Genomic DNA, 16920 nt, shown 5'->3' on the forward strand with positions numbered 1-16920 from the left:
GAAACTTAAGAATGCAAGCTACTAATGCTTATGTATTGTGGTGATGTTATAACAGTAGGATACTTTATGAAATATTCAAATACTAGGCATTATAATTTCAAATCCTAAAATGGGAAACAAATTTAATCTGGGATTTTAATCTATAAATTATAATTCATTTCAGTCATGAAGTCTTACATTTTATGCATCAACCAGATTTTGCTATACAATATTTTTCAGCTTAGGTATAAGCCCATAAAATGGAATGGTGAATTATTTCCTATCTCTACTATTAGTCTGTTCGAAACATCTATCCGTCAGGCACCAGTGGCAGTACCTATTATGATCGTGTTAGAATTGTATGTATTACGTGCATCCATATGATTATTTCTGATACCTTAATTTCCTTACAGTAGATACCATAGGAACTAGGATGACACATCATGCTTGACCATAATGTGGTTTGTATAGTATTGGCTCTGCACAATCTATGAACCTAATCACTGTAGATGGAAACTACACTTTATGACTCAACATTTCATGTGGATCCAGCTTTTGGCTTATTCAACTAACCATGAATAACCATGGCTTTCTCTGGCCAATATTCTCTCCCTGAAAGGGAGAAAAATATCAGAACATACTTATTAAAAATATTCTGAATTGATGCTATGCAAATCTGTTAGGTTAACATCAGTTCCACAGCAATCCTAGTAGCAACTGAATTACCTAAATGCATCATTAAAAAAAACAACACAAGAAACCAGGAAACCACTTTATAAATCTACGCAAAAAATTATTTTACCATTCTGTATTATTGTGAGGGCTATACTGGGCAAGGTTAGAAACAAAGGACCCGAAAGCAAACTGTGTAGTCTGTTAAAATAACAATACCAACTAGCAACCTCTCCACTCACCAACAAACAAACAGGAGAAATTTTAAAGGAATTGTCTTCCTTTAAAAAATACACTCTTACCTTAACTTTTGTGGATGCTGTATGTGAAGAAAGTGGCAGGGATTTTGAGGTAACTGAAGAAACCATAGGTTCAACCTTTTCACATGTAGTAGAGAGTCCAGGATCTGGTTTGTCACGTAATGCTGAGCATTTGTTGCATTTTTGGGCCATAATGAATACCAGTACTGAGCCAAAAATATATGACCTGTCAGTATGCTAAACAGATTGACCCAAGAATGAAACAGTATCTAGTTGTGGCATAACAATCTAGAACTCCAAAAACAATTTTGTTCAGCAATTAGCTGAATAATTAGCTGGCATACTACCTTCAACCCAGAATGTGTTTCATCCCATAGGCTGGCAAGCTGGGTTACTCTTTGCTACATAACAAGACGTTGCAAGGCGTCACATTTATTTTTTGTATTTATTTATAGGCCCTCTACAAGCCCTCGTACCATAAAAGTTAGCAACTATTTACTTCCATTGTTATTCATAAGTAAACTCTTTGACAGTACTCAAGGTACCACTGAAATGATTCCATTTTGTTAAGCAAGCAAGCAACCATGGAGCAGCTGTTTCAGCCTCCACTCTTTAGCTTCCAATTACTGAACTGACAGAACACCCCTGAAGCTGGCAGTTTCCCTGTGTCACTTTGAATACGAGAATTCTGCAGGTGAGAATGCTTAGAACACTTGCATGCATTCTGCCGTGATGAATAATGCTGTAGTGCCACAGCACATCCTAAAGAAAACAGCTTAAGGAATCATTGTAATCAGTACAGTTAAAGACAAAGTAATATCCAGCATTAAGCAACTGTACCAACTGTATTCAGAAATAGCAGCTGAAACCATGTCTTGATACACCATGGAATTAACCTGCAGCAATGTCTCTTCCAAATTTAGTAAGCTGTTACCAATGGCCCCACTCTCACTGGCCATTTCCTTGCCTATACCTTTTAAGACCAACCCCAATTTATCAAGGATAAAGCAAGCAGAGATTGCTGCTCCTTTTACTGCTTACTCATTTGGAAAGGGCACAGAACAGCAGCACCAGGAGGCTTCACAGAATAGCAGGGAGAATCCTACTAAACAGAAGATATCTTGAGACAATACTTTCAGCCCTGCTAGACCAGACCAGACCAGAAAATCAACTCCATAGGAAGGGTAAAACTACTTTTATTGAGATTGGCTGTAACAACAGAATCTTGCAACCTCTTCCTCCTTCTTATACTCCAGTGACTCAGGGAAGCATCTGTCTAAACCAATTCCAAATGTTTTAATTCTAGATTACAAAATGCTTCAGCCCCTTTTGCCTAGGCAACAAAGCCTGCATATCTCTGTTAAGGTCATCTTTTTTACTCTTTACAACTACACGCTGACAAACCACCATGTCCTGCTGGGATCCACTCAAGAATTCTGAAAGAACTCAAATGTGAAATTACTGACCTCATAGGAAAAGTATGAAAACTGTCCCTCCTATCAGGCTCAGTGGCAGAGGATTGGAAGGATGCCAGTGTTACACTAGTTTTTAAAAGGGACTCAGGGTGGATCTGGGAAATTATAGCCTGGGCTGTTTAATGTCTGTTCAAGGCAAAGTGGTATGCATGATAATCAAGAAAAAGGGAGTTTCATAAATTCATGGAAGGCAGATTTATCAAAGGCTATCTATTTTGAAGACTCAATGCAATATGTCTCCAAATGCCAGTCCTAGGAGAATAATGGTGGGAGAAGGGTATGTCTCCATCTCCCGATTGTGAGTGTTCTAGAAGCATCTCGCTAACCACTGTGAGAAACACAGTGCAAGTCTAAGATGTAGACAAAGTATGAAGACCCAGTAATTTTTCCCCAAAACTAAAATTACACACTGACCCATTGAAGTTGTTAACTGAAGTTGAAATGTTTGTCTGAATACTTACACAATAAGTGCCATTAATATATTTAGGGTTACAACTGCACCAAATCATGAAAAAAAGCTGCTATCTGAAGCAGGGTAGATGGACTCAATTATTGTATGGTGATTTATATTATAAAAAATGTTTTAAATCAAATTTTGAAATATATTTCTTGAATTAGTATGTTTGTTTGTTTTAACAAATGAAACGTACTACTTGCAAATAAATACCAGTAGATCTTTCTTAATGATGGTAATTGGGATCAGCAACAATGTCGCTGTGTGTTCTGGTTAGACTATGAGGCGACCAGGAAAGTAAAATGGAAATCTTTATTTACGATACAACTATATACAATCAGTAATTGTCTCTTGAATAGTAGTAGTTCAGTTCAATTCAAGCCCAATCAGGCAATGGCAGAGTGCCTGGCAAGACAGCGAAGCCAGGTTCAGCTGGAGAACACCGCATTGCGGCTGGACTGGACTCGACTGGGAATCGCAGCAAGGCGGCTAGGCAGGACTCGACTGGAGGCCGTGGCAAGGAGGCAAGACAGGACTCGGCAGGAACTGGCAGCAAGGCGACTGGGCTATGTGACTGGAGTTCGCGGCCAGGTGGCACAACGGAGCTCAGCTGGTGATGGCGACAAGGTGACTGAACCAGCCTCGGCTGGAGAACACGGTAGGACTGCAAGGCAAAACTCGGCTACGGATCACAATGAGGCGACAAGGCTAGGCTCGACTGGACTCTGGCAAGGTGACAAGACTGGACTCAGCTGGACCTCATGGCAGGGTGGAAAGACTTGACTCGACTGGGTTTTGTGATGAGACAGCAGGACTTGACCGGTCTGGCCTTCATGGCAAGGCAGCAAGACTCGATTCGATAGAGCTCTGGGGCAAGGCGGCAGGACTCGACTCAGCTGGGCTTTGTGGCAGGATGGCAAGGCAAGACTCGGCTGGATCTTGTGGAGAGGCAGCAAGGCTAGGCTGGACTGGGGCTCGCTGCAAGGCAGCAAGGCAAGGTTCAGAAGGTTGGCAAGGCTCTGGTTCAGTAGCGGCTACAGGACAGGGCTGAGAATGGTTCCGGCTTCTCTTCTCTGTTGGAAGCTGTTGGCTCAGCAGAACGTTTGTCTCTGTGAGCCCAGTCCTTGCGCTGGCTCCTTTTTATTTTGTTCCCTTCACGCAGTTTTTCCTCCAGAGCCAATCGAGCTTTTTTTGCTTGGAGCACCTTTCAGCTCAACTTTCCCTTGCATTGATTGGTGGCTTTGAATCCAGCTCCTGGTTTTGTCCAATCAGCTGCTTAGGACTTTCCCGCTCTGCTGAGTCACTCTGAGTTTCGATTTCCCTGTTTTGCCTAGCACAGGTTTCAATTTCCCCTTCCTCAGCCTCAGAGTCAGACTCAGCCCTTACACTGAGCGATGTGGTTGTAAAACGCGATGTCACATGACCACTCCGACTTACAACAGCAGTTGTGGCAGTTCCAGATGCCATCGTTTAGGTGAATCCCACACAGTCACAGTGTCCCATGGTCACGTGATTGCCATTTGCAACCTGCTGGCTTCCCCATTGACTTTGCTTTTTGGAAGCCGGCTATGAAGGTTGCAAATGGCGATCACGTGACCACAGGATGCTGCGACTGTTGTAATTGTGACCTGATTGCCAAACACCTGAATCACAATCACATGACCACAGGGACACTGCGACTGATGCAACTACAAGGAATGGTTTTAAGTCCCTTCAGCACTGTCATTTTTAAACAGTCACTGAATGAGTGAGCACTGAATGAGGACTACCTTTAGAACCCTTACACAACTAAGTGCAATCATGCAGCCCACATACATTTTCCACTGCAGAGTAATACTTAATTTGAGACAAGAGAAAGATTTCATTTTGGCACTCAGTGTATATGTGCAAATATGCTAAGCTCCATCACATGTTTAACAGTTGACACTACAATCCTATGTACATTGGTCTGGAAGCAAACACTATTGAACAAACAGATTTAATTATGGGTCAACATGCGTAGAATCTGTGTGTAATCATTCAGAAGTTCCCAGAAGCACGGTCTGTTGGCCGTGGTTTTATACTCCATTAGGAAGGAATATCCATGCTGCTTGGCAGAAATAAAATTAAGCATTTAAAATGAATCCATCATTAATTTATCATGAAATATCATGATTCACAAAGTCTCACTGCAGCATAGAGAGACAGCACTAGGAGTAGAATCTGCTGCTGCCATCCACCATTAAGAGTTCATTCAGAAAAGTTGTATATTGATAAAAGTTAATTTTAAAATGTAAGAGAGGTTTTATTAAAAAGTTCTAATAAGGAATAAAATAGGAAAAACTGTGTATTGGAGAGAGCTATGTCAAATTACTTGAAAAGTAGAATATAATTTACACAAAATATGCAGAAAATTGTAATATAGCAACTGTAATTCTTTCAGTTTTTTTCCTTTGTGTGAAATGATTGCTGGGAAGTTAGAATGGAATGATACATGAGACTATGCAAAATTGACAAAGACTGAATTAGCATGTGCCTAGTCATGAATAATCATAATCTCAGAATTAAATATAATTCAGTGCTGAGGAGTTGGAGAGTGTAGTGTTAACTGTACAAAATCTCCTTTATGAGTTCAGAAGGGATCCTGATGAGGCATAAAACAGCATAAACTGGATGCCAGTATCTGCACCAATATAAATGACCTGCTCTTCAATGCTGATCAAATATCTGTATCTTGTATTTCACCCTGAATGAAACTAAGTATCACAAAGAATTGTCTGAGAAAAGCAAGCGATGGTTCCCAACATTGTGCGATGGGCTATTAGCCTCAAGGTACATCCTACAGGAATTCCATCTCCCTGACCAGATGCTCCATCTGACAATCTGCCAATGTTGAGTGCAGCTGGGTGACCACAATAGCTCTGGGTGGTTTCCTGAATGCTCTTAAGAGTTTCCCATTTTGTTAGTTGGCTGGCTCTGGCTGATTTATGGAATAAGGAGAAAGCTTGTTGCACTATTCCTCCAAAGTACTACGATCTTTAAAGCACTAAGCAACTTAAGACCTGACTTTCTGTGGGACCACCTGTCTTTATACAAATCTGTCTGGCTATTAAGTTCTGCAGGAGAATCCCTTCTAAAGATATCCCTCCTGTGAAAGACTTGCCCATCTGGCAAACAGGAGAGAGTATTCTCCTTGTTGTTCCCAGGCAATGAGATGTTCTTCCTCTGGTTTGCCCTATACTTTCAGTGTTTAGAAAGTCTGTAAACAGGCATCTCTTTTATTCCATTTTAACTTGTTAATTGATTTTAGTATAAGTAGTATCTACTATAATCTCTAATCTTTTGCATTTTAAAAAATCTTGTTAACAGCTCTGCTTTTCTGAACAAAAGGCAAGATACAGATCAAATAAATAATAAATTAAAATATCTTTCAAACTAATGCAAAGCCTTTTGAACATAATATTGGCAGGGAGTGGAGTCTTGAAATTTCTCCCAGTCCTGCCCCCCGCAACTCCAAGGAAAATCTATTGCATTGGTGATAACTTTTTTCTATCTGAATTATTGGCCAAATATAACAGTAATCTTCATAATAAGCCCCAGTAAAATTAACTTTGAGATAAAACACCAATTTGAAAAGCACTGGTTGATGAAGCAACGTCATGGGAAATTCTATAGCACATCAACTGCCATATCTGCACACTTGCTAGGACATAGGAAGCAAAGCAGAGATTAAGTCAGGGACGGAGATCAGCATTCTTCACATTTTCCCCTTTTTCTCCTTCTCTCCTCATTGATGATAAACTGAAGGAAAAACCACAGAGTAGTTTGGAGCTTATTTGGGAGTATGCCAGAAAACAAAGAGCCTTGGATCCTTATTGAACCAGTTTCTCTGACATGACTCTGGAATACTTAGGTTTGAATTCCCATTGCTATAAGAATACAGCTAGTGGTGAGGCTTTCCACCACTACACAGTATGACAGTTGACATTCCCGTACCAGAAGAGGAGCAGTTCTACCACATTCTATGGCCTCTCATTCACTCACCAAGAAAACACTGAATTGCTTCTGTCCTAAACTCTGAAGATTTGTAGGACAGTGTTCTGTGATGACTGAAAAGGAGGCAGATGTGATATCAGGACAACTGTATGTGATTATGTCTCAACGCTAACCATATTATATCATAGCCAAGCTCTGCCGTTTATAATTTGGTCACCTAATTGTGGTTTAATACAAAAGCAAGCAGAGGGTAGATTGGGATACATTGGCAGAACTCAGAAGATTAGTGAGGATTTGCATTGGGCTCTACTGGTAGAATTCAAAAGATTAGTAAGGATTTCTTGCTGCTAATTATTGAACAGTTGGAAAAACGGAAGTCCTTTTTTAATTTTTAGTTGAAATAGGGCTACTAAAATGAAGAAAATACAAGTTGGTCTGCTGATAAGAAGATTTATGCACAAAGCAATCTTGTGTGGGGTCCAATTCTGTGTTTAAAAAAGAACAGAAAAAATAATTGAAATTGTGCTCCGAGGCATCTTGCTCATGAATTCTATGACCACAATGTAAGCCACTATTTTTATCTGGCATTTTCTATGATATTTTATAAGTAGATTCTTTTCACAGATAATTTTTTGTTCTATAAACCATTTTGTGAATAAATACATTCAAAATTATTCCAAAACCATACCTTTAAGCTGGGAATGAGCTCCATCTACTGGTGAACTGATTCAGAATAAATACAAAATAAAGAATTTTGTAACCTAACATTCTATTAAAACTCGAGCTTTTTAGCTTCTTACAAAATTTATGACAAGCTGACATGCATATACAATACACACACATACAATACAATTTGTTTGTAGTACATAAGTACTAAAACACAAGCAGTAATAATTTTGGATATACTTTTACACTGTTTCCTCCTATATGTATTAGAACCTTTGTTGTTGTATGGTGTCACCAGAATGACCTGGTAACCTCAATTTTATCTCATGTCTCCTGGCTTTGTCTCATCTCTAGCCCAGGATTTATGATGCCTTTCCCTACTGCTTCTGTACCACACAATAACAACCAGCTGCAAACTGATGCTAGAAGAATGTGGGGTTATTCTAGCATCTTTCCAATGCCTCAGCAAGATCTCCTTTCCATGAAGGTATGCTACTGGATAAAAGCTCTTGATCTTATTTACATTCTAGGAAAAGAAGCAATGTTTATAACAACAGAACAGTAATGAAACCCGTAAGTGTCTGTTCATAGTTACACTGAAAAAGGAGGAAGCAGCATACTCATCCAAGGCTTCCATAATGTAACATTAAACCATAGCTTATCAGTGTGAAGCTGGCTATTCTGTAGCATCACTTTTAAAAAAAAATTTCCATACTAGATCCAAAGTGTTCCTTCCATTCACAGGAGATACTGAAATTCCAATTTGGGGAGAAAGGGAGAATTTCTCTCAATCTTTCCCCAGTTGTTTCTACCCATCCTATCCAATCTGGCAGGAGGGGCATGCTCCGAGTCACCTTGGCTAAGGAGTGTTGGCTGATGGGGCCAGAAGAGTCTTTTCTGCTGCAATCCTGCCCTGTGGAACATCATCCCTCTGGAGATCACATTGGCCCCCCACCCTGCTGGTCTTTTGAAAGGCCTTAAAGACCTGGTTCTGTGCTTGGGCCTGGGGCCCCAAGTGCGTGAAAGAGCCCATCTCCTGGCTATTTTAATGGTTGTTGTGGTTTTTCTTGGCTGCTATGTATTTTAATTTTTGTATATATCTGTTTTCTACTTGTGTTTTAATACTGTTAACTATCCAGACTTATTTATTGAGATGGGCGGCCATATAAATTGTAGATTTTCCCTTTCCTCTACAGATCTTTTCTGTAGTTGCTGTAATATAAATGGGACAACTTTATTCCTTGAAATGCAAGCTGCCCACTTCATTGTAATTTCAGAGAGTAGTGAAATTCTTTAGTTTAAAAGAACATTTGACTGTTAATGATACTATTGGACTTATCTTGCTTTTTGTTGCTGTTGTTGTTTTTCCTTTATATTCTGTTTGGTTGAGATTGTTTTGTATGTTTTTAATGTGGATTTGATTTTATGGAAGATGGGAGGCCAGCTGAGTTTGCTTATGCTTCGGTATGTTATTTGATGGCAGTAAACTGCTGGAGTCCTGGGATATGGGCAGTATAAGGAAGGGAGGGAAAGACAGAGATCAAGCAGATGAATTTACAATTTAAACAATTTACAAGAACTAACAGTTCAGATTTTGCTATGAAACTTAACAGTGTACTATTTTCACCTATTATAATTCCAAATAAGTCTTGCATCCTAGTTAATGAATTTTAGTATTTAAATCTTCAATATAGCTTCAGGAGAAAATAGTAAAGATCATTCAGCTAACTGTCAGTAAAACTGTATTGTTTTACTACAAAACTGTAAATATTTATTCTGGGTTGCTATCGCTGATTATATCTGTCCTCCTAGGAGGATAAGGATGAATCTGATTCAAGAGGGAGGGCTGCCTAGCAATCCTGGAAGTATAGCCTGACTTCATTGTGATGATCTTGCCAAATCTCTAAAGCTGAGCTTTAAACTATTTCTTTGTTAACTATTTGTTAGCAATACTGCTTTGGAATTAACTATGCAAAAGTCAACCCTGCCAGAAAAACTAAGTTACCAAAAGGATAATATCAGGACAGAATGCTGACAGAAACTGGCCAACTCTCTTTGGAGTTTCTGAAATCATTCTGCCATGGCCAGATGGCCAGTTGAATGTACCACCAGAAGAAATTACAGGGAGAGAGTTCCAAAGGCAGCTTGCAGAAATATACAACATCTTTTGACCATTTCTAAAGCATATCTGGACCTTTTGGTTTCTAGACATAAATAAATCTTGATTTGCTTGGACAGTGTATCATTCTAGGTTCAAAACTTAAAGGCTTTCTGCATATCAAATCTTGTTCTTCAAGCTTACCAAAATCAGCCTATTTTGAAGAAAGCATGCTGTTAATAATTACTAGTCACCAATTTTTATTTCACTTGTTTCACTGGAGATATAATGATACTATATATACAAATTCACTGAAAGTTAAAACAACTTTCAATCAACTATTTCCCTTTAAAAAAACCCTAAAGAAATACAAATGACGTTACTACTGTATTTTAAATCTGTGAATCCAATTCTGTAAGAGGAAACAAAAGGAAAAACCAGGGTTTTAGCAAGGATCTTAAAATTTCATTTTGTTATGCAATCAGAAGTACAGCAACCATTATAAATATATATAAATTTCTTTCCCCTGCAGTGCTTCTGCCCTGAAGGTTAATAAATGTTAACTGAATATTTTATAGGAGAAAAGGTCAGCTCAAACTCTTTACATTTTTTTTTCCAATTTCATCTGAAACTACATCTCCTCAAAGAACTAAGGGTCGTATACAAAAGGTTATACCCAATGGCAGATGATAGAAGGTGAGACCACTCCTTCAATGGAATCAATTTTTAATGTCCATTATTCTTTGCAGCAGATCTGGACAGTGTAGGAGATGTTAAAGAGCAAGTTCCATTAAAGTTCAAAGCTGTCTACAGAGCTGAACCATTATATTTTTTCCACCACCCTGCCAGTTGTTAGCTTTTTACAGGTAGTTCTCAACTTACAATGACAATTGGGATTGGAATCCCTGCAGTCCTGGTTGCTGTCATTAACTGAATCCCACAATCATTAGGTGAGGCAACTTCCTGCTGGTTTCCCTCAACCAGAGTCAGTGGGGAAGCCGGCAGGAAGTTGCAAGTCCCAGGCTGTCAGGGAGGTAAGTGGCAGCTGCTGGGTGGGGGAGGGAGTGAGGGGGTGTGCGGGGGAGGCACAGTGAGGGTTGAGGACGGGGTGTAAGGGTGCAAGGGGGTGTGCGAGAGGTGTGGCACAGGTCGAGCAGGATGTGAGGGGCATGGTGCGGGTTGGGGACGGTGCACAAGGTTGTGCACAAGAGGCGTGGTATGGGTTGGGGAGGGTACGCGAGAGGTGTGGCATGGGGAGGGTGTGTGAGAGGCGCAGGTCACAGAGGGTGCATGAGAAGCACAGCACAGGTCAGGGAGGGTGAGAGCGGGTGAGTGATGTGTGGTGTGGGTTGTGTGCATGGAGGATGTGCAAGAGGTGCAGTGTGGGTTGGAAAGGGTGCATGGAGGGTGTGAAGGGTTGCGTGAGAGGTGTAGCACAGGCTGGGGAGGGTGTGTGAAGCACAAATCAGGGAGGGAAATTTCTTTCTGGGGAAGCTGGCAGGGAAGGTTGCAAATGGTGATCACGGGGCGCTGCAACTGGTTGTATGAACCAGTTGCCAAGTGCCCAGATTGCAATCATGTGGCCATGGGGGTGTTGGGATGGCTGGAACTCCAAGGACGGGTCATAACCAACATTTGTTCAGCGCCATCATAACTTTGAATGGTTGCTGAACAAATAGTCGTAGGTTGAAGACTCCCTGTAAATGGCCAAAACCATATTTATTTATTTTATCCAATTTTATCACCACCCATCTCCCCCACAAGGAGGGGCCATATGCAAGCTGAATAGCACAAGAATATGAGCTTGAATTTAGATCCATTCTTCATTAATCCAGTGCATGCTAAACTTGCATTACAGAGAGAGTAAATGAATGTGACCCTCCTTCGATCAGGCCCTAATCCTCCAATTGATTTAAAACCCAACAATTTATTGGGTTTTACACATGTACATTCCATTCCATTGATTTTAAGTTGATCATGAACAATGTTCCCTCTAATTTCTGACACACAGTGTGCAGAAAAAAACTTTTGTGCAGCTTTACCCAATACACCACAATACGAGTATATAAGTTAACTGCAAATACATGTAATAGTGACATGTTAAAATGTTTACATGTTTCTTAGTTGAAGTATAGGAAGTAGAAAGTATAAGAGTGTATCACATAAACACATACAAGTTGTGAATTCAAGTCAGTTTTTATTCCAAGCAATTTTCCCCTGGAGTTTTCTTGACAGCATTTTTCAGAAACAGTTTGCCAATTCCTTCTTCCTAGGGCTGAGAGAAGTGACTGGCTCAAGGTCACCCAGCTGGCTTTGTGCCTAAGGCAGCACCAACTCACAGACTTCTGGTTTCTAACCTGGTGTCTTAATCACTACATCAAACTAGCTCTACACATATATGCTCACAGATTATAATATAAAATTGCTAGTCACTGATAACTGATACTTGCCTTAAATATTTTTAAGCATTTTAATTTTAATTTGATATTGTTATGGAAGAAAAATTAAAAAGCAGAAAAAAATAAAGGCAGTATACAAAAAGCATTTAGATAGCCTCCTCTCTTTCATTGTTTTCCCATTCTTTCCTTCTTCTCCTGTTGTATTCTGAATTTACTTAATCTTAATTAACCAATAATTTATTCCTGAAAATGTATTCCCCTAGCTCAGCATTTTTCTTCTTCTTTTTTCCCCTACCTATGCTAGGTGTTGAGAATACCACGGACAGCCAAAAAAACGAACAAATGGATCACAGAAAAAGTCAAACCAGAATTTTCACCTGAGACACAAACAACCAGCCCCAAATTTTCATTTTATGGACATATTATGAGAAGACCCACTTCCCGGAGAAGTCAATAATGCTGGGAAAGGAAGCATGAGAGAAAACAACAACAACTAGCAACAAGGTGGATGGACTTGATTACAACAGTGATAGGTACACCATTGGGAGATGTGTAGTGTCAGGCTGGGGATAGATCATCCTAGAGAAGGTCTATCTATGTGGTCGCCAAGAGTCAACACCACCTTGATAGGACCAAATCAGTTTCTACTTTCAGCACAGGAAGTCAGCAATTATAGCTTAGTTGGGATTAGTTTATTAATCTCAAGCATGTCATTTTTTTTAGCTATCCATACATTTGAATCCATTTTAAAGCCAATGAAAACAGTGCCAAGATCCTCAATAAACAGTGTTTTAAGTTAATCAATGTTACAGTAATTTTCAGGAAAAAATGAATACCTTACAATGTACTAAAGGTAGTCCTTGCTTACCAACCACTCATTCAGTTGCCAAAGTTACAACGGTGCTGAACAAGGGGGACTTACGACCAGTCCTTGAAGTTGCGGCCACTGCAGTGTCCTCGCAGTCACGTGATCATGATTTGGACACTTGGCAACCGGCTCACAGTTACGATGGTTGCAGCATCCCACGGTCACATGATCGCCATTTGCAATCCTCCCTGCCACCTTCCCACAAGCAAAGTCAATGGGGAAGCCAGCAGAGAAGGTTGCAAGTTGCTCTGGTAAGTTGCTCCCACTGCTTTTTCTCCTGAGGAGCCCCCGGGCAGCAGGGCAAGTGTGGGTCCTGGGTGGCTGCCCACCTGGCTGCATGTCATGAGTGCCGTTGAGCTAAAGTCATCAGCGCAATGGCACACATGACAATGACAAGGAAATAGGTGAAGGGGTACAAGATAAGTAGCCATCAACCCACAACGACTAACGGCTAACAAACAATAGCTAAACGGATCACGGAGCCACCCAAGCCATCAGCGGCAATACAACGGGGATCGCCCAGCTGAAAGCAATCAGCAGAGGAATGGGAAACCTGATGATGGGCGATCCGGAAACCCTCACCCACCGGCAGGGCAACGTATTGGACAAAGGGGAGTGACGTGACCGTGAGCGAGGGGGCGCTGACCGGCGCGGGGTATTTAAACCCCGCACCGGCGCGCTCCTGTCACTCTCAGCTTTTTTCTACCAACGCTGTACCTGCCCTGCAAATAAACCAGAGCCTGATCCGCAAACCAGTGTCTGAGTGTTATTCAGAGGTAGGCAGCGCATGACACTGCACTCATGCCACACTGCCCACGCCCCAGCACCACATCCCCTGGCCACGCCGCACTCATGCCCCCACTACACTGCATCCACCCTGGCTGTGCCACACTCACACTGCAGCACACTGGTCCCCCACCTGGTTGCACAAATTCCAGTCTCAATTACCGTTGTTAAGTGAGGACTACCTGTATATCCTTTGCTTTTGGTTATTAACAGTACAATTCTTCTTAAAGCAACATTAGCAACACTGTCCTAACATAAATAAATGTAAAATTTACCATGGAAGAGACTGATCTGGCATCCTCCTCATAATTTACAACAGGCGGGGGCTCTTTCCCATCATTTTCTTGCACTTTTTGTTGAAGAAGTTCCTTCTGGGCTGCAAATTTCACTTCAGTGCATTTCAACTGCTGAACAGTTTGCTTTAATTCTTCAAGGGCTTGCTTCTGGCTTAGCAGAAGCACAATGCTGAAAAGAATGGCAGCAAAATTACTCTAAAAGCAAAATGGAAGCATTTATTTCATTTCTCAAGACCATATCCAACCATCTATCTTTAGCAGATTTAAGATCATATAAATATGGGGTAGGGATTAACTTCACTGATGGAGTCTAGTGGCTATAATTGTCAACCTGTTTTTCCCCCCTCATAAAAAGCTTTATTCATAGAGCCTGATCTGAGGAAGACAGGTACAAATCCATCACTACTTTTAAATTCTCTTCTTTAAGTTCAAATTGTAGAGACAGAGTCATAGTATGTAAAAGGTGTTCCCCCATACCTGCAACCTTGTGTGTAAACATGAATGTTTCATACAGGTACTCCTCCCTTAATGACCACAATTAGGCCTGGTCATTAAGTGAAACATCATGTGACCTCACCAGACTTATGTCACTGCTGCTGTGGTCATTAAGCAAATCACCCATGGTCATTAAGTGAGACATCACGTGATCACAACTTGCAATTTTACTCCATTGACTCTGCTTGTCAGAAGCCAGCTGTGAAGTGCTCAAATGGTGATCACATGACCGCGAGATGGTTCAACAGTCATAAATGCCTGCTGGTTGCGAAGAGCCCAAATTTCAATCATGTGACCACAGGGACACTGTGGCGGTCATTAATGTGAGGACCGGTTATAATGTTACTTTTTCAGCACCATCATAACTTCAAATAATTACTAAACTGGGCAGTAGTTAAGTGAGGACTACCTGCAAAGCATATTCACTATAGCTTCACACAGTGTATGTATGTCACTTTAACTACAGGTACAAGAACAGAACAGGAATCTGTTTAGGCTACATTTAACAAATTAATGTGGAGGAAGAAGTTAATAAGGAACAGTCTAAAGAAGAAATCCTTGTAAATTTCCAGAATTCCATATACAGGTAGTCCTTGCTTAATGACCATTCGTTTAGCAATGGTTCAGACTTACAACAGTGCTGAAAAAACCGACTTGTGACTGGTCCTCACACTTACAACCATCACAATATCCTGTGGTCACGTGACTGCCATTTTCAACCTTCCCAGCCAGCTTCTGACAAGCAAAATCAATGGGGAACTGAATGATTCATTTAATGACCACATGGTTCGCTTAATAACTGTTTTATTCTCTTAATGGCCGCCACAAAACAGGTCATAAAATTGGGTTGGATTCGCTTAATGTTTCACTTAGCATCCAAAATTCTGGTCCTGCTTCTGGTTGTTAAGCAAGGACTACCTGTAACTGAATTAAAGAAATAAAGAGTCATCACACTCAATGGAAGGAATAGAAAATAAAATATACCATTACAGATATCACTCAGTAAACAATAAAAGTATTAAAAGAAAAATACTGAAAAGTAATGCTAGAAGTACTACATTATTTTTAAAAAAGTTTTACAATAGCTCATAAAATCAGCTATTAAATATAGCCTATAATACTGGGCTTACAAAGAGGGCAATGAAGCATGATCTTAATAAATGACTTAAAGATCTCACTTTCATTCAAGAATCTTATATGAATAACTTGAAAAATTTAGATATAATACATTTCCATGTCTGTCATTTACTCACTCAGATTTTCTTTCACAGATCTTAGAAGACTCTTCAATCTTCTTTTCTAATTCTAGAACTAATTCCTCCTTGTTTAGAAGCATCTGCTGTGTCTGAATCAGTTCTTCTACTACAGTTTTCAACCTATGATTTGAATAACAAATATAATTTGTGACCATTTAGCATCACTGTCTCTTTGTTTTCCTCAATGAATTTTTTTTCTTTCCTCCTCCTCCTCCTCCTCCTCAGTTTCTCTTTTTATTATTTACTATTATTATTAATTGTATTATATATGTTAGTAAACTGCTTAGAGTCTGATTAAATTAAGGAAGTCTATAAATTTCATAAGCAAAATGGAAGCTAAAAAGGATTTATACTTTATATTTATGTGGAATCTTTTCAGACCATCAAAGTCCATCAACATTTATATTATATACTACTTTTCAAAAAATCAAATACTTTTGATAGAAAAGAAGTACAATAACAGGAACAATAGTATGCTACTCTTATTGACAGAAGTAGAATTAAACTAGAATTTAATGAAATGGTTTCCATTTTGAGATTATACTGCTTCTAATACATTTTAAAATAACATAAATGCAATAAAGCTCTACAAATAAAATAAAATTTATACTACATATAAAAACATTCTTCTTTAGCTCATTGCATTTATTTATATGCTGCTGGGACTTTTATTTTGTGATGGACTAATTAGTTCATTCAAATATAGCAGAATTAATTTGCTGTAGGGATGGCAAAAAACAGTTTAGAAACTTGCTATCTGAAAACCATAACTGTCCTAAAGTAATATAAGCTCATTAATTCTTAGTGCCCGGTTTAAAAATGTGCATTGCCCTTTTAAGATGTTTATACCCTCCTGAGAACATTTTGAATACTGAACTACAGCCCAAGAATAATAACCTTTCACTAACAATGTTCATACTAACACTGTAGTATCACTTACAATGTTCCACAGAGATGAAGGAGTTGGAAGATTCACTAAGTCAACTAACTGCACTGAGGCACATTAATTTTCCCCAAACTGTCCAATAGCAGGATTCAAGTTATCATCTATTATCTTAAAAATCTGAATAACACAGTAGCACAGAACAATGTCAAATGTAACAGAACAGATTAATTTACTGGATTTCTTAACTTACTACTTCCAATTTTCTCTGCTTTCACTATTCATCAACAGAGGGATCACAACTAAAAATTCATATAACAGAACTTTTCCAGAGAACAAACGATCCTTCATTTTCTTT

At 39.6% G+C, this 16920-nt stretch overlaps 1 protein-coding gene across 2 annotated transcripts in view; it reads right to left on the reverse strand.

The window, feature by feature from the left end:
• Window positions 1-16920, reverse strand: part of FER (FER tyrosine kinase) — a 180329-nt gene that overhangs the window by 121620 nt on the left and 41789 nt on the right. For both annotated transcript variants that reach the window (XM_063295348.1, XM_063295347.1), the window contains exons 9-10: window positions 15677-15799; window positions 13908-14097 (exon numbers count right to left, since the gene is read on the reverse strand). In XM_063295348.1, the coding sequence (XP_063151418.1) occupies window positions 13908-14097; window positions 15677-15799 (313 nt within the window). The remainder of the gene's footprint in view (window positions 1-13907; window positions 14098-15676; window positions 15800-16920) is intronic.

Source organism: Candoia aspera, chromosome 2 (assembly GCF_035149785.1).
Source record: "Candoia aspera isolate rCanAsp1 chromosome 2, rCanAsp1.hap2, whole genome shotgun sequence".
NCBI classification, from domain to species: domain Eukaryota; kingdom Metazoa; phylum Chordata; class Lepidosauria; order Squamata; family Boidae; genus Candoia; species Candoia aspera.